The sequence below is a fragment of the Amblyraja radiata genome, chromosome 2 (assembly GCF_010909765.2).
Source record: "Amblyraja radiata isolate CabotCenter1 chromosome 2, sAmbRad1.1.pri, whole genome shotgun sequence".
NCBI classification, from domain to species: Eukaryota; Metazoa; Chordata; class Chondrichthyes; order Rajiformes; family Rajidae; genus Amblyraja; species Amblyraja radiata.
In genome coordinates, this window is record NC_045957.1 from 125,054,208 (window position 1) to 125,078,572 (window position 24,365).

A 24,365-nucleotide genomic window follows, 5' to 3' on the forward strand; every position below is an offset into this window, starting at 1 on the left:
GCCCTTCAGCCCACAATGTACCGAACATGATGCCAAGAACAACGCTGATCTGTCCCATTATAATTCATATTCTTCCATTTCCTGCATATCTACATCTATCTATCTTCTATCTGTACATCTATCTATCTATCTATCTTCTGTATTTATCTATCTTCTTCCCTTCTATACATAGATAAAACTCTGATTTACTGGTGATTTTTCTATGCTCGCAAAAACGGTACACGATAGCGCTACGATTTTTCGCCACTTTACTCACCATTCCCCTGTGCTGCAAGTGCAACAAGTTTTGTTCCGATCGATGGTATATATTAAAAAAGTTATTAAGGTTTAATAAATCTTAAATACCGCGTATGCGCAGATTGGTTTCCTTTCCTGTCAGTCAACGCCACGGCCAGGACGGCGACGGCCCTTCCTGCACCGCGGCCTCTCCCGCCTCACTCACAGACTCCTCTCTCCCGTCCTCACAGTAACTTGTCTACCCAGGTGAGGAGAGAGAGTGGGGGAGGTGGGATGGGGGGAGGTGAGTGAAGGTGGGTAGGTAGGGGAAAGTGGGGGGAGGTGAGGAGGGAGAGGGAGGGAAAGTTGGGGAGGTGATGGAGAGTGGGGGTGGGATGGGGGGAGGTGAGGTGAGGAGTGTGGGAGCAAGGGGATAGAGGGAGAGGGGTTATGGAGGGAGGGAGTTAGTGACTGGGTGGGAGACAGGAGAGGGAGGGAGAGGTGAGAGTTGGAGTGGGGGAGGGGAGGAGGAGAGGTGAAAGATAAGGGAGGGTGAAGAGGGGGAGTGCTGGGGGTTATGGGGAATGGAGGAGGATAGGGGAAAGAAGAGGGAGGAGGGGAGGGGGTGAGGGGAGAAAGCAGAGGAGGGTTAGTGGAGGGTGGGGAGAGGGAGGATAATGGAGGAGGGGAATAGGGGACCGAAGAGAGTGAGATGCATTCGCATTGATCTTATATTTTACAGGTTATTACCATTTTGAACTTTAAAAACGTTGCAGTCACGCTCCCACTTGCCAGCCAGCAGTTGGGGGAGGGTTACCGTGACTCGCGTCACAGCGGGGATCTCTGGCATCCCAATGGGAACCTGTCAGCCGTGCCTGCGCAGTTGGGGGCTATGGGTCAGTGGTGGAATATTGCCTTGGGGGAACGGGGTCCCCACCTGGTCTAGTATATATCCCTAAAACACTCATCTTGTTTATTTGTACACATTTGTGTTCCGGAAACGCTGCCAAAAAGGTACACGATGGCGCTACAATTTTTGACCTACCTTACTCACCATTGGCCTGGGATGTGCAGTACCAAGTTTCGTTCAGATTGATGTTATATTGTAGAAGTTATTGACATTTAAAACTTAAAACAGCGCCCCACTTGCCGTCTGCGCCTCCGCTGTTTGGGGAGGCCGGTCAGCCCCGCTCGTGCACAGTGGGCCCGGTATCCGGGGGCGGGGAGAGGCCGTGCTGGGGGCCTGGGCGCTGGGGCTGGCGGCGCTGCTGCTCCGGGACCGCGGAGAAGGAGAGGAGCGGGACCCGCGGCAGGGACTAGGCCGCAGCCTCGGCCTCTCCCTTCCCCTCCCCTGGCTCCAGGCTGCTCGGCCTGTCCCCCCCCACAGCCCCAGCCTCAAGTACAGCTTCATTGCTGACGTGGTGGAGAAATCTGGGCCGGCGATGGTTTACAGCTGCGCAGTTGGGGGCTATGAGTGAGTGGTGGAATATTGCGTTGGAGGAACGGGGCCCAACGGGTCCCACTTGGTCGTGACTACCTAAAAGTGTGTTAGACACCACTAGTTATCTGCCTCCACCACCACCACCCCTGTCAGCATGTTCCAGGCACCCATCACCCTCTGTGTAAAAAAAACATGCCCTGCACATCTGTGAACTTTGCCCCTCTCACATTGCTACGTCTTTGATTTTTCCAACCTGGGAAAAATATTCTGACTGTCCACCCTAGATATGCCTCTCAGAATTTTATACACTTCTATCAGGTCTTCCCTCAGCCTCTGGCATCCAGAGCAAACAAACCAAGTCTGTCCAACGTAGACAAAAATGCTGGAGAAACTCAGCAGGTGAGGCAGCATCTATGGAGCGAAGGTAATAGGTGACGTTTGTCCAACCTCTCTGTCTGGCTCAAACCCTCTAATCCCGGCATCATTCTGGTAAACCTCGTCTGCACCATCTCCAAAGCCCCCACATCCTTCCTGTAATGGGGGCAACCAGAACTGCACGCAATACTCCAGATGCGGCCTGACCAAAGTCCTATAGAGCTGCATCATGACTCCTGACTCTTGTACTCAATGCCCCGACCGATGAAGACAAGCGTAACGTACGCCTTCTTCATCCGCTCAGTTTAATGGGGTTGCCACTTTCAGGGAGTTATGGACTTGGACCCCAAGATCTCTCTGCACATCGATGCTGTTGTCACATTATCACACAGAACGAAAACAGGCCCTGCGGCCCAAGCTGCTCATGCTGACCAATATGCCCCATTTACACCAGTCCCACCTGCCCGTGTGTGGCCATATCCCTCCAAACCTGTCCTATCCATGTGCCTGTCCAAATGTTCTTTAAATGTTCTTAAAGTTGAGTGAGAGTCATAAATTCACCCAGTGTGGAAACAAGCCCCCCCCCCGCCTAAACTACCCACACCGACCAACATGCCCCATCTACACTAGTCCTACCTGCCTGCGTTTGGCCTATCTATCTATCTATCTATCTATCTATCTATCTATCTATCTATCTATCTATCTATCTATCTATCTATCTATCTATCTATCTATCTATCTATCTATCTATCTATCTATCTATCTATCTCTATCTTCTATCTATCTTCTATAATATATATAAAACTGTGTGGCTGGCTGTGTGTGTTTCTGCCTGACTTGTGGCTGCCAGCCTTTGATTCATTGCTACGCCAACACCCGACCCAGAAACGCCCTGATTTTTTCCATTTCGGTAGAGATTTCACTTTTCATTCCAAGTATCCACTCCTCATTAAATTTCGTCGTGTTTATGTACACTTTTTTAATCAAATCCTTCTTCCCCCCCCCCCCCACCACTCACTCATTTTGTCGCCTCCTGCTGGCTAGCGACCATAACGGCTGCTGGCGCCCGCATCTCGCCTCAAAGACACCATTTAAAAACAGCCGCACTGCTGATTCCTGAGCCGCTTGAGTTGGAGGACCACGTCACCCGTGGAGGCTACGGGTAGGGAACGGCTGTGTTGGGGGAGCAGACCCAACGGGTCTGCACTTGGTCTAGTATATTACTAAAACTCTCATCTTGTTTGTGATTCTGTCTGTCTGCATGCGTGCGTGCCTATGTGCTCCTGGAACTACGCCAAAACGGTACACGATAGCGCTACAATTTTTGGACCACCATACTCACCATTATCCTGTGGTGTGTTTTTTATCAAGTTTTGTTCAGATTGATGTTATATTTTACAAGTTATTCACGTTTTAAACTTTACAAAACCCCACTTTGAGAAAAATCACTTAAAGTTGCAGTGGCAGTTAGCAGCTATGACGTCACAATCGGATCTCATTTACATAAACTGCCCGTCAGCAATGTTACAATGTTAACAAAGACGGGACTCCCAGTGCAATGATAGATTTATTACATTGTTGTAAGGAGAGGAACGGAGTGGGGGAGGGGACGAGGAGAGGATTATTGTTTAATGTTAATTAAATAGATAGCGGGAGAGGAGGGGAGAGGGGTTATGGAGGGAGGGAGGGAGTGACTGAGGGTAGGGGAAAGGAGAGGGAGAGAGTGGGGGAGGGGAGGAGGAGAGGGGAAAGAAGAGGAAGGATGAAGAGGAGGGGAGTGCTGGGGTATGAGGGGAAATGAGCCGCGCATGCGCATTTGAGGGCAATGGGTGAGTGGTGGAATATTGCGTTGGAGGAACGGGTTGCGTTGGAATGGGTGAATGGTTGAATATTGCGTTGGGGGACCAGGCCTCCCGTGTGACAGAGACTCAACGGGTCCCACTTGGTCTGGTATATATTACTAAAACTCTCATCTTGTTTGCTTGTATGCGTGCGCGTGAGATCCCAAAACCCCCAAAGTTTTTGGCCCACCTTACTCACCATTGTCCTGTGATGTACATCAAACAAGTTTCGTTCAGATTGATGGTATATTTTACAAGTTATTGACATTTTATCAATATCAATATCATTATTTTATTACATGTCATTTGAACCTCAGTGAGGCTCAAACGAAACTCCGTTTCCACAGCCATACAAGCAAAGACAATTTCCTACAGACATACACACAATTCAATTTACAAAAACATCCATCATAGTGAACCCACTGTGATGGAAGGCAAAGTCTTTTCTCTCCCCTGTTCTCATTTCTCTCCCGATGTCGAAGCCCCAGGCGGGCGATGATAAGTCCCACGGCCATTTTTAGGCCGTGCCGGGCGATGTACGGCCCCGCTCCTGGTCTAAATGTCACAAAGTTGGAGCCCCCGGCGGGCGCTGGAATGTCCCACGGCCATGAAGCCGCGCCGGGCGATGTACGGCCCCGCTCCGGGTCGTTCCAACCCCGCGACACGGGCTAGAGAAGTCGCGTTGCGGGAGCTCCGGAAAGCGGTCTCTCCACCCGGACCCACGAGCTCCCGATGTCCCAGTCCACCGGACCTGCGGCTGCAGCTGGAGCCTCCAAGCACCAGAGTCGGGCCGCATCAGCGAGCCACCACCGCTCCCCATGCACCGATGCCGGCCAGCCCCACGATGGTAAGTCCGCAGCTCCGCAGGCTCCGTGACTGGAGGCCGCTCCCCGGTGCTAGGCCCCAACGACAACGGAGACCCGACAGGAAAATGGTCGGGTCTCCCGAACAGGGAAGAGATTTTTACAAAGTTTCCCCCTTCCCCCGCCCCCCACATATACACAATTAAAAACACTATTAAAAAATACATTTAACTAGACAAAAAATAAAAAAAAGACAGACAGGCTGTAGGGGCCGCTGCAACAGTGTGTCGCGCCACCACCACTAAACATTACAAAGATCACTTTTCAAATCACTTTTCCACTTGCCCTGCCCATCAGTCGTGTTCGACGTCATAATGGGATCCCGAATCTCATTTACATTAAAAATCGCGATTTGGAAAAAAAGTCAGTTTTGATCAAATTCATCATGCTAACATTGACAGCTAACATTGTGTTTAGGTTGTTTTAAAGAAAAATCGCAAATTTCATTGAGAATTCCATTAAAAAAAACATTGTGATTTTCATTGTGGGGGGGGGGGGGGGGGGGGGGGGACAGGATAGAGGGGAGGTGAGGAGGAGGGGAGCAGGGAGATAGAGAGGAGTGGGGAGGGAGGGGAGAGGGGTTTTGGAGGAAGGGAGGTAGGGAGCGACTGAGGGTAGGGGAAAGGAGAGGGAGGGAGTAGGGCAGTGGAGGAGGGGGAAAGAAGAGGGAGGGTGAAGAGGAGGGGAAGGGAGTGCTAGGGGATGAGGGGGAATGGAGGAGGATGGGGTAGGAGGTGGGATGGCGAGGCGCAGTTGGGGGAGGGTTGCCGTGACTCACGTCACAACGGGGATCTCTGGCGTCACAACGGGAACCCCTCAGCTGCGCCTGCGCAGTTGGGGGCTATGGGAGTGTGGTGGAATATTGCCTTGTCGGGACGGGCCCAACGGGTCCATACCTGGTCTAATTTCCACTAAACCTGTCCTATCCATGTACCTGTCCAAATGTTTTTAAATGTCGTGATGGTCCCTGCCTCCTCCAGCGAGGGAACTGAGGCAGGTTGACGAGGCACTGAGGTCAATGCACAACCCAACAGTGATCTCGTTGAGGTTTCCATCACACTTTTATGCCCTTTTATTTGATTGTTACGGAGTGGGTTAATCCGTCCGGTCAGTTTACAGGAGCAGCGAATGGACCGGCACTTGTGTCCTGGCTCCGTCCACAGTCCACACACACTGGTGAAGTGGCCGAGACCCCATAGTGACCTCACCCCGTAGTGACCTCACCCCATAGTGACCACACCCCATAGTGGCCACACCCCATAGTGACCTCACCCTGTAGTGACCACCCCCCTTAGTGACCTCACCCTGTAGTGACCACCCCCCTTAGTGACCTCACCCTGTAGTGACCACCCCCCTTAGTGACCTCACCCTGTAGTGACCACCCCCCTTAGTGACCTCGCCCTGTAGTGACCACACCCCAGTGACCTCACCCCAGAGTGACCTCACCCCATAGTGACCACACCCCATAGTGACCACACCCTATAGTGACCACACCACATAATGACCACACCCCGTAGTGACCACACCCTGTAGTGAACACACCCTGTAGTGACCACACCCCGTAGTGACCACACCCCATAGTGACCACACCCCATAGTGACCTCACCCTGTAGTGACATCGCCCCGTAGTGACCACACCCCATAGTGACCACACCCCATAGTGACCTCACCCCATAGTGACCTCACCCCATAGTGACCACCCTGTAGTGACCACACCCTGTAGTGACCACACCACATAATGACCACACCCCGTAGTGACCAGACCCCATAGTGACCACACCCTGTAGTGACCACACCCTATAGTGACCACACCACATAATGACCACACCCCATAGTGACCACACCCTGTAGTGACCACACCCTGTAGTGACCACGCCCCATAGTGACCACACCCTATAGTGACCACACCCCATAGTGACCACACCCCATAGTGACCACACCCTGTAGTGACCACACCCCGTAGTGACCACACCCCATAGTGACCACACCCCATAGTGACCACACCCCATAGTGACCACACCCCATAGTGACCACACCCCGTAGTGACCACACCCTGTAGTGACCTCACCCCGTAGTGACCTCACCCCATAGTGACCACACCCCATAGTGACCACACCCCATAGTGACCACACCCCATAGTGACCACACCCCACAGTGACCACACCCCATAGTGACCACACCCCATAGTGACCACACCCTGTAGTGACCACACCCCATAGTGACCACACCCCATAGTGACCACACCCCATAGTGACCACACCCCATAGTGACCACACCCCATAGTGACCACACCCCATAGTGACCTCACCCCATAGTGACCACACCCCATAGTGACCACACCCCATAGTGACCACACCCCATAGTGACCTCACCCCATAGTGACCTCACCCCATAGTGACCTCACCCCATAGTGACCACACCCCAGTGACCTCACCCCATAGAGACCTCACCCCATAGTGACCTCACCCCATAGTGACCACACCCCATAGTGACCTCACCCCATAGTGACCACACCCCATAGTGACCTCACCCCATAGTGACCTCACCCCATAGTGACCTCACCCCATAGTGACCACACCCTATAGTGACCACCCCATAGTGACCACACCCTATAGTGACCTCACCCCATAGTGACCACACCCTATAGTGACCACCCCATAGTGACCACACCCTGTAGTGACCTCACCCCATAGTGACCACACCCCATAGTGACCACACCCTGTAGTGACCACACCCCATAGTGACCACACCCCATAGTGACCTCACCCCATAGTGACCACACCCCATAGTGACCTCACCCCATAGTGACCTCACCCTGTAGTGACCACCCCATAGTGACCACCCCATAGTGACCACACCCTATAGTGACCACACCCTGTAGTGACCACCCCATAGTGACCACACCCTATAGTGACCACACCCTGTAGTGACCACCCCATAGTGACCACACCCCATAGTGACCACACCCCATAGTGACCTCACCCCATAGTGACCACACCCCATAGTGACCACACCCCATAGTGACCACACCCCATAGTGACCACACCCCATAGTGACCTCACCCCATAGTGACCATACCCCATAGTGACCACACCCCATAGTGACCACACCCCGTAGTGACCATACCCCATAGTGACCACACCCTGTAGTGACCACACCCCATAGTGACCACACCCCATAGTGACCATACCCCATAGTGACCACACCCTATAGTGACCACACCCCATAGTGACCACACCCTGTAGTGACCACCCCATAGTGACCACACCCCATAGTGACCACACCCTATAGTGACCACACCCCATAGTGACCACACCCTGTAGTGACCACACCCCATAGTGACCTCGCCCTGTAGTGACCTCGCCCTGTAGTGACCACCCTGTAGTTTAGGAAGGAACTGCAGATGCTAGTTTAAATCGAAGGTAGACACAAGATGCTGGAGTAGCTCAGCGGGTCAGACAGCATCACTAGGGAGAAGGAATGGGCGACGTTTCAGGTCGAGACCTTTTAGTGACCCCAACACCGTAGTGACCACACGCCATAATGACCCTGTAGTGACCACACCCTGGCTCCAGCCACACCTTGCTAAAGTGACCGGTGACCCCGCACCGACCGTGCTCCTGAACGGGCGGCTGCCTCACAGCGCCAGTGACCCGGGTTCAATCCTGACTATGGATGCTGTCTGTACGGAGTTTGCATCTTCTCCCCGTGACCGCATGGGTTTCTTCCGGGTGTTCATATGTTGTAGAAGCAGAATCAGGCCATTTGGCCCATCAAGTCTACGCCGCCATTCAATCATGGCTGATCTATCTCTCCCTCCTAACCCCATTCTCCTGCCTTCTCCCCATAACCCCTGCCACCCGGACTAATCAAGAGTCTATTTATCTCCGCCTTAAATATATCCACTGACTTGGCCTCCACAGCCTTCTGTGGCAATGAATTCCACAGATTCACCACCTTCCTTACTACCAATTCGACTTGCAAAATAACTTTTTGGGAATCCTGCACCAGCACTCCCAAGTCCCTTTGCACCTCTGATTTCTGGATTCTATCCCCATTTAGAAAATAGTTGATGCCTTTATTCCTACTGCCACAATGCATGACTCCACACTTTGCTACACTATATTCCATCTGCCACTTCTCTGCCCACTCTCCCAACCTGTCCAAGTCCTTCTGCAGGGTCCCTGCTTTCTCTACACTACCTGCCGCTCCACTTATTTTTGTATCATCTGCAAACATGTCCACAAAGCCTTCAATCCCCTCGTCCAAATAATTAATATACAACGTGAAGAGTAGCGGCCCCAGCACCGAGCCCTGCGGAACTCCACTAGTCACTGGCAGCCAAACAGACAAAGCCCCCCTTTATTGCCACTTTTTGTCTTCTGCCATCCAGCCAACCTGCTATCCATGCTGGTATCTGCCCTTTGATACCGTGGGCTCTCATCTTCCTTAGCAGCCTCACCTTATCAAAGGCTTTCTGAAAATCTAAGTAAACAACATCTACTGACTCTCCTTTGTCTGTCCTGCTATTTACCTCCTCAAAGAATTCCAACAGGTTTGTCAGGCAAGATCTACCTTTCACAAAACCATGTTGACCGGCCGATTTTATCATGTGCCTCTCCCCACTCTCACAAAAGTACGAAACCTCATTCTTTATAACGGATTCTAAAATCTTACCAACTCTGGTTTCTTCCAACAGCTCACAGACGTGTGGGTTTGTAGGTTATTTGGGCCTGTTCCTGTGTTTGTGGAGCCGGGGCTGGTGTCAGAAGACCAGGGGTCTTAGATTAGTTTGGATATTACAGCATAGAAACAGCCCAAAAAGTCCACGCCAACCATCGATCACCCGTTCACACTAGTTCCACTGTAAAAACCACACCAGCCCGCACATCTCTTAAACTTTGCCCCACTCACCTTACAGCTATGCCCTCTGCTCTTTGACATTTCCATCCTGGGAAAGTTCTGAATGTCTACCCCATCTATCCCTCCATTCATTTTATATATTTCTGTCAGTTCTCCTCCCAACCTCTGGCGTTCCAGACAAAACAATCCAACCTCTTCCTGTAACTAAGACCCTCTACTCCAGGTAAACCATATACTGTAACTCTGGGGAATCTGCTCGGCACGCTGTCCAACGCCACAACATCCTCCCTGTAATGAGTGACAACTGCAAATGCAGCCTGGCTAAAGTATAAAGCTGCATCATAACCTCCTGATACTTGTACTCAATGCCCCGACACATGGTGGTTTAATTTATTGAACATTTATTTGTTGACTGTGTTTACGGTGTCATGCTACCTGAAGTAAGAATTTCATGATTCCATTTTTGCTACATTTTACAAACACTATTTTGAAAGCAAGCATGTCTGTTCTATCTCTCCCTCTCAACCCCATTCTCCTAGCCTCTTTGTGTTGTCACTTGGACACAAGATCCCTCTGTACATCGATGCTGTTATGGGCCATGTAATTAATTGTTGACTTTCCCATTATATTCCGCCTACCAAAGTGCAACACTTGCTCGGATTAAACTCCATCTGCCGTTTCTCTGCCCATTTCTGTTAGTGATCTATAATCCCGTTGTATACTTTAACAAACGGTTGCATCAGAATGGATACATCAAGATGCAGCACCGGGGAGTCTCCAACTCAGTTCTGTGGCGTGGTCAGAAGTTCACCTGGTTTTAAGTCAACTGTAGATGCTGGTCTGTGCACGAGCTCTCCTTTCCCACCGATGGGACCGGTTCTGCATGTATCTCGTGATCCAATGGCTTCAAGGAGCAACTCCCAGGAACCATCGAGAAGTTACTCTTTTCTCAAAAGAAAGCTTCGCAAATAACTTTGAATCAATCCTTGTGTTATGGGAACAGTGTCCACGTCTCAAGAGAGTTGAGATGGGTGTATAAATGATGGGCACAAAATGCTGGAGTAACTCAGCGGGACAGATGAAGGGATTCAAAGTAACATTAGCAAATTTGCAGATGACACAAAGCTGGGTGGCAGTGTGAACTGTGAGGAGGATGCTATGAGAATGCAGGGTGACTTGGACAGGTTGGGGGAGTGGGCAGATGCATGGCAGATGAAGTTTAATGCGGATAAATGTGAGGTTATTCACTTTGATAGCAAAAACAGGAAGGCAGATTACTATCCAAATTGCGTCAAGTTGGGAAAAGGGGAAGTACAACGGGATCTGGGGGTCCTTGTACATCAGTCTATGAAAGTAAGCATGCAGGCACAGCATGCAGTGAAGAAAGCGAATGGCATGTTGGCCTTTATAACAAGAGGAATCGAATATAGGAGCAAAGAGGTCTTTCTGCAGTTGTACAGAGCCCTGGTGAGACCACACCTGGAGTATTGTGTGCAGTTCTGGTCCCGTAATTTGAGGAAGGACATTCTTGCTCTTGAGGGAGTGCAGCGTAGGTTTACAAGGTTAATTCCCGGGATGGCGGGACTGTCATATGCTGAGAGAATGGAGCAGCTGGGCTTGTACACTCTGGAATTTAGAAGGATGAGAGGGGATCTCATTGAAACATATAAGATTGTTAAGGGCTTGGACACCCTAGAGGCAGGAAACATGTTCCCGATGTTGGGGGAGTCCAGAACCAGGGGCCACAGTTTAAGAATAAAGAGTAAGCCATTTAGAACGGAGACGAGGAAACACTTTTTCTCACAGAGAGGGGTGAGTCTGTGGAATTCTCTGCCTCAGAGGGCGGTGGAGGAAAGTTCTCTGGATGCTTTCAAGAGAGAGCTAGATAGGGCTCTTAAAGATAGCGGAGTCAGGGGATATGGGGAGAAGGCAGGAATGGGGTACTGATTGAGGATGGTCAGCCATGATCACATTGAATGGCGGTGCTGACTCAAAGGGCCAAATGGCCAACTCCTGCACCTATTGTCTATTGACAGCCAACATCTCTGGAGAGAAGGAATGGGTGATGTTTCGGGTGGAGACCCTTCTTCAGTCTCGCCCTGAAAAGTCACTAATCCACTATTTGTTCTCCACAGATGCTGCCTGACCCACTGAGTAACTCCAGCATTTTGTGTCTACCGTTGGTGTAAACCAGCATCTGCAGTTCCTTCCTGCTTATAAATGATGTGGACTTGTGATGGTGTAACTAGGGCCCCATTCCTGGGCACCAGGGCCATGTAAAGGACAAGGCAAAGGCTTATATCGTTGTTCCAGGACGCTTGGTTGGGATTGTTACCGGCCCCTTTCCAGAGTGTCAGGGTTGAGGAGAGCAGCGGTCTGGCTGATAGACAGGTCTGACATCGGCTGTAGTACAAGTTGGGCCCACCATATCCGTGCTGGTCATCAGGCACCTGGGGAGTCCAGAACCAGGGGCTGCACTTTACAAATAAGGGGTAAGCAATTTAGAACGGAGATGAGGAAACACTTTTTCACACAGAGAGTTGTGAATCTGGGGAATTCTTTGCCTCAGAGGGCGGTGGAGGCGGGTTCTCTGGATGCTTTCAAGAGAGAGTTGAATAGGGATCTTCAAGATAGCGGAGTCAGGGGATATGGGGAGAAAGCAGGAACGGGGTACTGATTGGGGATGATCAGCCGTGATCATATTGAATGGTGGTGCTGACACGAAGGGCCGAATGGCCTACTCCTGCTATTGTCTATACGGGTGCTGATTCCTCCACTTGGTCTGTTACTGTCTGTCTGTGATTCAAGGGCTCATCGCGATACCTTTTAAACGCTGTGAGAATCTCTGCACCACCCACTCAGGCAGTAGGTTCCCACTACACCCCCCCCCCCCCCCCCCTGATCCAATACCTACACACCTCTACTATGGGAAACATCTTAACCTATCTACATTCAACAGTCTGTTAACTTCTACCCAGTCTACACATCGCACTGCCTCGGCAAGGCCAGCAGCATAATCAAGGACCAGTCTCACCCTGGTCACTTCCTCTTCCCCCCTTTTCCCTTCGGGCAAGAGTTACAGAAGTGTGAAAACGCACACCTCCAGATTCAGAGGTAGACAAAAATGCTGGAGAAACTCAGCGGGTGAGGCAGCATCTATGGAATGAATGGGTTCAGGGTCAGTTTCTTCCCAGCTGTTATCAGGCAACTGAACTGTCCTCTCACCAACTAGAGAGCGGTCCTGACCTCCCATCCTCCTGATTGGAGACGCTCAGACTATATTTAATTGGACTTTATCTTGCACTAAACGTTATTCCCTTTATCCTGTATCTGTACAGTGTGGACGGCTTGATTGAAAACATGTACAGTCTTTCCACTGACTCAGGTTGAGCAGGCTACCACCTTATTAGAAACATAGAAACTATTCAACCCTTCGAGCCAGCACCGCCATTCATTGTGATCATGGCTGATCGTCCCCTATCAATAACCCGTGCCTGCCTTCTCCCCATATCCCTTGACTCCACTAGCCCCTAGAGATCTATCTAACTCTCTCTTAAATCCATCCAGTGACTTGGCTTCCACTGCCCTCTGTGGCAGGGAATTCCATAAATGTACAACTCTCTGGGTGAAAAAGTTTTTTCTCACCTCAGTCTTAAATGACCTCCCCTTTATTTAAGACTGTGGCCCCTAGTTCTGGACTCGCCCAACATTGGGAACATTTTTCCTGCATCTAGCTTGTCCAGTCTTTTTATAATTTTATATGTTTCTATAAGATCCCCCCCTCATCCTTCTAAACTCCAGTGAATACAAGCCTAGTCTTTTCAATCTTTCCTCATATGACAGTCCCGCCATCCCAGGGATCAATCTCGTGAACCTATGCTGCACTGCCTCAATCACAAGGATGTCCTTCCTCAAATTAGGAGACCAAAACTGTACACAATACTCCAGATGTGGTCTCACCAGAACCCTATACAACTGCAGAAGAACCTTGGAGCGCAGAAGGATGAGGCGTGTGGTGGAGAGCCTGTTTCCATGCTGTATGACAGTGCCACACCTGCCTCCTCTGCTACAGTCTCCTCACCACTAGAGACTCTTCATCCAAGACACCGTGCTGGTCCACGCTCTACACACACCCTGAGGCAGATGCAGACTTCCACACTGATGTTGCCAGTGTTTGGGGTTCAGTAGTAGTCAGCTTGTCCAGCTCCAAGTGTCTTTAATATGTTGCGATCATCCCTGCCTCAACTACCTCCTCCGGCAGCTCGTTCCATACACTCATCACCCTCTGTATGAAAACGTTGCACCTCAAGTCATTGGGTATTTTTAAAGCAGGTTCTTGATTAGTATGTGTCAAAGGTTATGGGGAGAAGGCAGGAGAATGGTGTTGCGAGGGAAAGATAGATCAGCCATGATTGAAGGGTGGAGTAAACGTGATGGGCCGAATGGCTTAATTCTGTCCCCACGACTTATGAACTTAAACCTGTGTCTCACCTACCCTGGGAAATAGACAGGTACATGGATAGAAACATAGACAATAGGTGCAGCAGGAGGCCATTCATTGTGATCATGGCTGATCATCCACAATCAGTAACCCGTGCCTGCCTTCTCCCCATATCCCTTGATTCCGCTAGCCCCTAGATCTCTATCTAATGGGCCTGTCCCACTTAGGTGATTTTTTGGGCGACTGCAGCTACATTTTCAACTTGTTGAAAATATTTCGGCGACAGTGGCGACAATGTTTGCTGTTGTAGATTGTTGCCAGGTGCCGTAGGTGAATTCAATTAAAACTAGTCCCTGGCAGTCGCCTAAAGAGTCGCCTAAGTTGGACAGGCCCATAACTCTTTTAGATTCATCATGTGAATTGGCCCCCACTGCCTTCTGTGGAAGAGAATTCCACAAATTCACAACTCTGGGTGAAAACGTCTTTTCTCATCTCAGTTTTAATTGGCCTCCCCTTTATTCTTAGACTGTGGCCCCTGTTTCTGGACTCTCCCAACATTGGGAACATTTTTCCTGCATTTAGCTTGTCCAGTCCTTTTATAATTTTATATGTTTCTATAAGATTCCCCCTCATCCTTCTAAATTCCAGTGAATACAAGCCTAGTCTTTCCAATCTTTCCTCATATGATCCCAGGGATCACTCGTGAACCTACGCTGCACTGCCTCAATAGCAAGAATGTCCTTCCTCAAATTAGACCAAAACTGCACACAATACTCCAGATGTGGTCTTACCAGAGCCTTATACAACTGCAGAAGAACCTCTTTACTCCTATACTCAAATCCTCTTGTTATGAAGGCCGACATGCCATTAACTTTTTTCACTGCCTGCTGTACCTGCATGGTTACTTTAAGTGATTGGTGTACAAGGACACCCAGGTCTCGTTGCACCTCCCCTTTTTCCTAATCTGACAAGTAAGATAATAATCTGCCTCCTTGTTCTTGCCACAAAAGTGGATAACCTCACATTTATCCACATTATACTGCATCTGCCATGCATCTGCCCACTCACTCAACCTGTCCAGGTCACCCTGCAACCTCCTAGCATCCTTTTCGCAGTTCACACTGCCACCCAGCTTTGTGTCATCTGCAAATTTACTAGTGTTACTTTTAATCCCATCATCTAAATCATTAATATATATTGTAAATAGTTGTGGCCCCAGCACCGAGCCTTGCGGCACTCCACTCGCCACTGCCTGCCATTATGACAGGGACCCGTTTATTCCTATTCTTTGTTTCCTGTCGGCCAACCAATTCTCTATCCATGTCAATACACTACCCCCAATACCATGTGCTCTAATTTTTCCCACTAATCTCCTGTGTGGGACCTTATCAAAGGCTTTCTGAAAGTCCAGATACACCACATCCACTTGCTCTCCCTTGTCCATTTTACTTGTCACATCCTCAGAAAATTCCAGAAGATTAGTCACGCAGGATTTCCCTTTCATAAATCCATGCTGACTTGGACCAATCCTTTTACTGCTATCCAAATGCGCCATTATTACTTCTTTAATAATTGACTCCAGTATCTTCCCCACTACCGATGTCAGGCTAACTGGTCTATAATTCCCCGTTTTCTCTCCCGCCTTTCCTGCTAAGTGGGATAACATTAGCTTCCCTTCAATCCGCAGGAACTGATCCTGAATCTTTAGAATATTGGAAATGATCACCAATGCTTCCACGATTTTTGGAGCCACCAGATTATGCCCAGAAATGCCTGCCATTGCATTCCTGCTACGTTCCCTTTTCCAGTCGACCTTGTCCAGCTCCTCTCTCATGCCTTCATAGTTCCCTTTGTTCAACTGCAACACTGACACTTCTGATTTAACCTTCTCCCTCTCAAATTGAAGATTAAAACGTATCTAATTATGGTCAATACCTCCTAGTGGTTCATTGACCTTGAGTTCCCTTATTAAATCTGGTTCATAGACAACACTAGATCCAGAATTGCCTTCTCTCCTTCTCTCCAATACAAGCTGCTCTAAGAATCCATCTCGGAGGCATTCTACAAACTCCCTTTCTTGGGGTCCAGAACCAACCTGATTTTCCCAGTTTACCTGCATATTGAAATCTCCCATAACCACAGTGGCATTACATTTGTTACATGCCAGTTTTAACTCCTGATTCAACTTGCACCCTATATCGAGGCTAGTTTTGGGGGCCTGTAGATAATTCCCATTAGTGTCTTCTTACTTTTACAATTCCTCAATTCTATCCACAATGACTGTATATCGTCAGTCCCTATATCACCCCTCGCAATGGACTGAATTCCATCCCTCACCAACAGAGCAACCCCACCTCCTCTGCCCACCTGCCTGTGCTTTCTATAGGACGTTTAACCCTGAATATTCAGTTCCCAGCCCCGATCCTCCTGCAGCCATGTTTCTGTAATCCCCACAATGTCATATCTACCAATCTCTAACTGTGCCTCAAACTCATCCACTTTACTTCTTATACTTTGTGCATTCATATATAATACTTTTACTCCATTACTCACCTCACCTTTCACATCTCGATAGGTCGATAGAAAGGTTTAGAGCAGGGGTGGGGAACCTGTGGCCTTTAGGCCGCATGCGGCCTTCTAGGTCATTATGTGCGGCCTTTTGAATGAATCCAAATTTTGTAAAACAAATCCTTTTATTTTTATTTAAGAAGAAACTGCAGATGCTGGAAAATCAATGGTAGACAAAAATGCTGGAGAAACTCAGCGGGTGAGGCAGCATCTATGGAGCGAAGGAAATAGGTAACGTTTCGGGTCGAGACTCTTCTTCAGACAGGTCTCGACCCATAACGTTGCCTATTTCCTTCGCTCCATAGAAGCTGCCTCACCTACTGAGTTTCTCCAGCATTTTTTTCTCCCTTTTATTTTTATTAATATGTTTAATGTTCGTCTTTTATTATTTTAATTTTAATCTTAAAATGAACGAATCTTTAAAATACCAAAGAGTAAAAGAAGATTCAACAAAATAATCCTCCCCGACTGACGGCCACACTTAATACATTAGTAAGTCATGAGAGCTATTTTCTTTGCTACGAAGAGTTACTCGCTTTGTGGACTCTTACGGGTAGAACACGTGGAATAGACTTCTTCAACAACTTTCAAGATAAATGGCGTGAAGTATATCTAATTGAAGTTTCTTGGATGCTGCCTTATTAGATTACAGCTAACTTAATGCGGCATTCCAACATAAAAAGGTTCCCCACCCCTGGTTTACAGGATACTAGACCAAGTGGGACCTGTTGGGTCCCGTCTCCTCAACGCCCAGTTGTGTGTGGGGGGGGAGGGCCTGCAGCATCACACACACTAATCACCCCCCTTGATATTGTATTAATATTATTTATTCGCTCCTTTTACCCCATCCCCGCCCTATCCACACGCATAGCACCCAACTCACAGGCGCAGCTGGAGAGGGAGGGGGGTAGAGAGGCCAGAGACAGAGGCCAGGGGGCAGAGAGAGAGAGCAGCAGCAACATCGCCACGATGCGTGGCGGCGAACGGGTGGGCAAGCGTCAACCAAAGGACCGCGAGTAGGTCCGCCGCAGTCTTCAGCTATGATCTTTGGTCTTTAGCCCAGGGCCCGACATCATCTCCGGCTGCATCTTTTGAATAACGGTGGGAGGAAGGAGTGTTGGGGAGGTGACGTCACTCGCAGCGCGAGGAAGAAGGCGCGCAGACCCATTGTGACGTCATCAGCGAAAGACAGTCGTTTTTAAATTCAAAGTTTTGTCAGATTTTTGAACATTTTTAAGTAATAACTCGAGAAATAAAGCATGACATTTTCAGATAAGGCGATTTTGGACTCCATGGGGGAAATGTCTACTGGAATATGTAAAAATTTTACCGTTACCGTGTCGTTTTTTCACGAAGATGTGATTACACACACAAATAAATACACATCCAAAATCAGAGTTTTATAAGTATAAAGATGAGCCAAACCTAGGACTAGTGTAGATGGGACATGTTGGTTGGTGTGGGCAAGTTGGTCTAAAGGGCCTGTTTCCATGCTATTAATATGGATCAAATACTCAAATTGGTAACTCAACCGCAACAATGGCGTGAGATGTCCAGAACACTTTCTGATTCACTTACTCAAACCCCACATCTTCAGAACATCACCAATGGCGAATGGACGTGACCTTAACCCACGTGACAATAGTCAATGCAAACACTGCACAGAGTTGTTGGAAAATGCTTTATTTGATTATTCCATATAGCACCCAGATTTCTCACACAATTCAGATTGTTTCGACAAACACAAAACATAATCGTTCCAAACCCCAGGTTAAATACACATGCTTAAAAATGTACTCTTGCCCCTTCCCCGCCATCACCAGAAATAAAGAGAGAATAGTTTTTGGCAATGCTGTAATATAAACAGAAAACCTGAAAATAAGTTTGTTAATTGTGTTGATAGTTGAAAGGAATAAAGTAGAAAGTCTAAAATTAAGTCGTTTAATTTGCTTGAATTGACAAAGGCAAATCTGCTGGCGTAAACTGAACAGGCATTACACTTCATTATCCCAGAGCTGCAGAGTCTACATATAACTTTCAACCTATCCTTTTGAAATCAATCATAATTGCTCATTTTACTCATTGATTAAACCACACTAAGATCACACCATTTCACCACTAACCCATTTCTGGAATTCCAAAACTCAGTTACAACCCCGTCAGTCTTTGCTACCCACAGATTATCGTGCAGTGGAAAAAAACTCGATCAGTCGACATTCACTAAACCAGGTTCCTCTCGTCTATTAGCTCAACTTGTTTGACCCCCCTCTCCAACATATGTGCCAATGCCATGTCACAGCTGTATCAGTAGTTCCTGCATCATAGCTGCATCAGTACTGCCCGCATTAGTACTCCCTGCATTAGTGCTCCCTGCATCAGTGCTCCCTGCAACAGTACTGCCCACATTAGTACTCCCTGTATCAGTACTGCCCACATTAGTACTCCCTGCAACTATTGCCCGCATTAGTACTCCCTGTATCAGTACTGCCCGCATTAGTAGTGCCTGTATCAGTACTGCCCGCATTAGTACTGCCCTCATTAGTACTCCCCGTGTCAGTACTGCCTACATTGGCCCTGCCTCTCTGTATCACAGCTGCATCAGTGACCGTTCCAGTGGTCAGAGCAAAGAAGCATCAAACACAACCGCACTGCCACGGTCTCAGGGAATGTCCAGAGCGGTTGCCACTCGGAACCACCTCCATCCACTGCCCAGAGTGACCCCAGCACCAGTCACTGTGGCTCAGGCTGTGACTTGGACAGGTACATGGATAGGACAGGTTTAGAGGGATATTAGCCAAATGCAGGCAGGTGGGATTAGTATAGCTGGGACATATTGGTCGGTGTGGAACTAGTATAGATGGGGCTTGTTGGTCGGTGTGGGGCGAGTGTAGATGGGGCATGTTGGTCGGTGTGGGCAGGTGGGATTAGTGCAGCTGGGGCATGGTCGCCAAATTATAGGAAAGATGTCAACAAAATAGAGTAGAGGAGATTTACTAGAATGTTGCCTGGGTTTCAGCACCTAAGTTACAGAGAAAGGTTGAACAAGATAGGTCTTTATTCTTTGGAGCGCAGAAGGTTAAGGGGGGGGAATTGATAGAGGTCTTTAAAATGATGAGAGGGATAGACAGAGTTGACGTGGATAAGCTTTTTCCATTGAGGGTAGGGAAGATTCAAACAAGAGGACATGACTTGAGAATTAAGGGACAAAAGTTTAGGGGTAACATGAGGGTGAACTTCTTTACTCAGAGAGTGGTAGCTGTGTGGAATGAGCTTCCAGTGGAAGTGGTGGAGGCAGGTTCGATTTTATCATTTAAAAATAAATCGGATAGGTATATGGACGGGAAAAGAATGGGGGGTTATGGTCTGAGTGCAGGTAGATGGGACTAGGTGAGAGTAAGTGTTCGGCACGGATTAAAAGGGCCGAGATGGCCTGTTTCCGTGCTGTAATTGTTATATGGTTATATGTTGGTCGGTGTGGGACTAGTGTAGATGGGGCATGTTGGTCGGTGTGGGACTAGTATAGATGGGGCATGTTGGTCGGTGTGGGACTAGTATAGATGGGGCATGTTGGCCGGTGTGGGACTAGTGTAGATGGGGCATGTTAATCGGGGTGGGCAGATGGGACTAGTATAGCTGGGACATGTTGGTCAGTGTGGGCTGAAGGGCCTGTTTCCGTGCTGTGTGACTCTGTGACAAGGCCCACGCTGGGATGTAGACTGTGCCACTGCCCAACCTCATCCTTCACCCCCTGCCCGTCCTTCATTCCTCTCCCCTTCCACGTCCCACAAACTTTCACTTTAACCGTTAATGATCTGTGGCGTGAACAACACCACGGACAAGTCGTTGTGAACGGAGAGGCAGCTTTCATTTCCCATCCCCATTGTCCCACAGTTAGATTCAGCTCCGGGCTAACGGAATCAGGGGATATGGGGGAAAGCAGGAACGGGGTACTGATTGTGGATGATCAGCCATGATCATATTGAATGGGGGTGCTGCCTCGAAGGGCTGAATGGCCTACTCCTGCACCTATTGTCTATGTTTCTCTGTCTCCCGCAGCGCTGGTCAGGGAGAGGGAACAGTGCAGGGACAGGCAGCAACGTCAAAGCCACTGCGCTGGAAACCATGGCCTCCCTCTCAAACCTAAGCTTGATGTTCCAGATTACAATGGACCAGAGACAGACTGAACAACACGCTTGGCCGTTTCCCACTCTGGCAGCGACGGACCCGTCTTGGTAATCGGGGCACAAATGCACTGGACTGGTCAAGACCAGACCCATGGGGTGGGAGGAGATCTGGTCGCCCAGGGCAGCAAGGGTCTGAGAACATGAGGAAAGGGCCTCACAGGAAACTGAAAGATTAACAAAACACTTTAAAACCATCGCTCAAATAGAAACTGCCTGTAGTGTTTAGAATTCTGCAAACGTCACGTAAATGTGTACAGGACTGAGCAGGGTTGTAGTAGGGGAGAGTTTTACAGCAAGAACGTGTGCTCAGATCTGCTCACAGACAGGAGAGGAGTGTGAGGACAGACTGGTGAGGGGGTCATTGTGTAAACCTGTAGTGTTCAAATGTAAACAAAGCACACAGACTGTCCGATATCAGGTGGCCAAGGGCTACAGGTTTTGCACTTCACACCAGTTCATCCCTGGTCTACAGGCGGTCAGCACTGCACTACAGGCGTCCCAGATGTAAAGGTGAAGGGGGTACAGGTGGCCAGACTACAAGTGGGGGTGGGGGGGGGCGGTGTAGGGGAGCAGGCGGCCCACAGTGACTACAGGCAGCCAGCACCTGGCTACAGGTGCCACACACTACATGTGTAGGAAGGAACTGCAGGTGCTGGTTTACACTGAACATGGACACAAAATGCTGGAGTAACTCAGTGGGTCAGGCAGCATCTCTGGAGAACATGGATGGGTGACATTTCAGATCAAGACCCTTCTTCAGACCTGAAACGTCACCTATCCATGTTCTCCAGAGATGCTGCCTGGCCCGCTGAGTTCCTCCAGCACTTTGTGTCCTTTTATGTATTAACCAGCATCTGCAGTTCTTTGCTTCTACATGAGAACCATGGAACAAACAGACACAGATGGGGGTGAGTTGCCGTTGATCCCGGGCCTTTGCTGGTCTTGGCCGTGACCCCCAAGAGTAAAACATGTGCTGATGACAGACCAGTTCAAGCCTCAGCCACTGTGACATAAATGAAGGATAGAAGTAAAAGAGAAAACACGACTGAGAAATAATTTTCAGATGTTATTGTGACAGCAGCTTGCAATGTTAGGATGCCAATCTTGAACAGTTTTATTCACTAGAATTTCTGAGATATTCTTAATTTTAATGTCATGGCCACACCTGCAGTGCCTAGCCGCCGACAGTCTGCCGCACATTATCCCAGGAGCTGGGAGACGAGTCTGTGCTACCTTCATTGGCACAGCAGACTGCCGACATTGAACCATAGTTCATCATAATTCAAACTTTCCTCGCACAGGTTTTTCGCCACCAGAAAGGATACAGTCTTGTGGATAACTTATGAAGCAAATTACAACAGGAATATTGTACTTTCATTAGGTACCGAGTTTGAATTGGATTGCTGGCTCAGACCACATACTGGTAGGGGTCGACCTTTCCTTGGTCTGGAGTTGCAAATGGACTCAGCCATTCTACTGAAAATGGATGACCAAACACGGCTTTCAAATTCATCCACCTTGTTTTTTTAGCCCATCTTCTCTCTTCCTTTTTCAACTGTTCTATTCCCTGGAAACAGAAATAGAACAGCTTAAATCAAGCAGGTCTGAGCTGGGGAGCCGGTCTCATTTACCCCCTTTCACAGAACAATTATGCTTTGTTTGTACACTGGATTAATGTTCCATTTATACAATGAGTTGGCTCTGCCCTCCTTGCCCATTCTCCCTGCTGCCCCCCCCCCCCCCCTGCCTTGGCCAGGACACTCCACCGGTCGGTCGCACAGACTTCACCCAACGTGCCCTCACCAGATAAACACAAAAAGCTGCAGTAACTCAACGGGTCACCGCATCTCTGGAGAAAAGAAATAGCTGGCGTTTCGGGTCGAGACCCTTCTTCAGACTTTCCCTTGGTCTGGAGTTGCAAATGGACAGCCTTTCTACTGAAAATTGGTGATTGAACATAGTTTTCAGGGGTCTAAAGAAGGGTCTCAACCCGAAACATCACCTATTCCTTTTCTCCAGAGATGCTGTCTGACCCGCTGAGTTACTCCAGTTTTTCATGTCTACCCTCAGTTTAAACCAACATCTGTAGTTCCTTCCTACACATGTCCAATGGGTGGTGTGTTGACAGCAGTGTGGAGACCTCCCCTCAGCACTCGGTACATCTCAGAGGGGAGGACAAACACACGAGGGCCAACCCCTGTTCTACACCCCTGCCCTGCTTGAAGGGCCGAATGACCTACTCCTGCACTTATTTTCTATGTTTCTACATCTGTTCTACCCATTCCACACTGTTCCACAATGTTCTACCCCAGTTCTACGCTGTTCTACCCGTTCCACACTGTTCTACCCCTGTTCTACACAGTTCTACCCCTGTTCTACACAGTTCTACCCCTGTTCTACCACTGTTCTATGCATGTTCTACACAGTTCTACCCCTGTTCTACACAGTTCTACCCCTGTTCTACCACTGTTCTATGCATGTTCTACACAGTTCTACCCTTGTTCTACAGTTCTACCCATTTCTACCCTGTTCTACACAGTTCACCAGACTGATTCCTGGGATGTCAGGACTTTCATATGAAGAAAGACTGGATAGACTCGGCTTGTACTCGCTAGAATTTAGAAGATTGAGGGGGGATCTTATAGAAACTTACAAAATTCTTAAGGGGTTGGACAGGCTAGATGCAGGAAGATTGTTCCCGATGTTGGGGAAGTCCAGAACAAGGGGTCACGGTTTAAGGATGAAGGGGTAGTCCTTTAGGACCAAGATGAGAAAAAAAAAATTCACACAGAAGAGTGGTGAGTCTGTGGAATTCTCTGCCACAGAAGGTAGTTGAGGCCAGTTCATTGGCTATATTTAAGAGGGAGTTAGATGTGGCCCTTGTGGCTAAAGGGATCAGGGGGTATGGAGAGAGGCAGGTACAGGATACTGAGTTGGATGATCAGCCATGATCATATTGAATGGCGGTACAGGCTCGAAGGGCCGAATGGCCTGCTCCTGCACCTATTTTCTATGTTTCAATTGCTGCTTAGTCAATACTGAGGCTCTCCTGTGAACAAGGTAGAACCAATGCCATGTAACAAAAGTATCTTAACGAGATGGAAATGGAAGATAATGGGAAAGAATAAAATGCAAAGCAAAACTTTAGAAGCACTGTAGCTTTACACTATAATTAATTTAAATCATGAAAGTATTACGCAGCTACATGCAGCTTTCTGCCTTCACCTAGTCTGTAATAAATAGAATGTCAGCTTTACACAACAGGGCAGCATGGTGGCGCAGCGGGTAGAGCTGCTGCCTCACAACGAGAGACCCGGGTTCCATCCTGACTACGGGTGCTGTCTGTACAGTTTGTACGTTCTGGGACGATGGGACATTCAACATATCACCAGCAGCCCCGAGTTCCCGCAGTCCAACAGACTCGCCGAACGAGCAGTCCGAAGCGCAAAACAACTAATGGAGCGTTCATACCGTGCTAAACCTGATGTCTACCTGGACCTGCTCAATCTAAGGAACATTGCCGGGGATCCCATACTGTGTTCCCCAGCCCAACAACTGATAAAGTCCCAACAG

General features: G+C 48.8%; 1 protein-coding gene across 3 annotated transcripts in view; it reads right to left on the reverse strand.

Moving 5' to 3' along the window:
• The window catches only part of zdhhc3 (zinc finger DHHC-type palmitoyltransferase 3), a 64,709-nt gene that overhangs the window by 5,034 nt on the left and 35,310 nt on the right, over positions 1–24,365 (reverse strand). Inside the window, exon 7 of one of the 3 annotated variants that reach the window (XM_033015139.1) lies at positions 21,848–22,359. The exons of the other annotated variants lie outside the window; for them this stretch is intronic. Within the exon in view, the coding sequence (XP_032871030.1) occupies positions 22,201–22,359 (159 nt within the window). The 3' untranslated portion in view covers positions 21,848–22,200. Of the gene's footprint in view, positions 1–21,847; positions 22,360–24,365 lie in introns of those variants that run through there. 3 annotated transcript variants of the gene reach the window in all.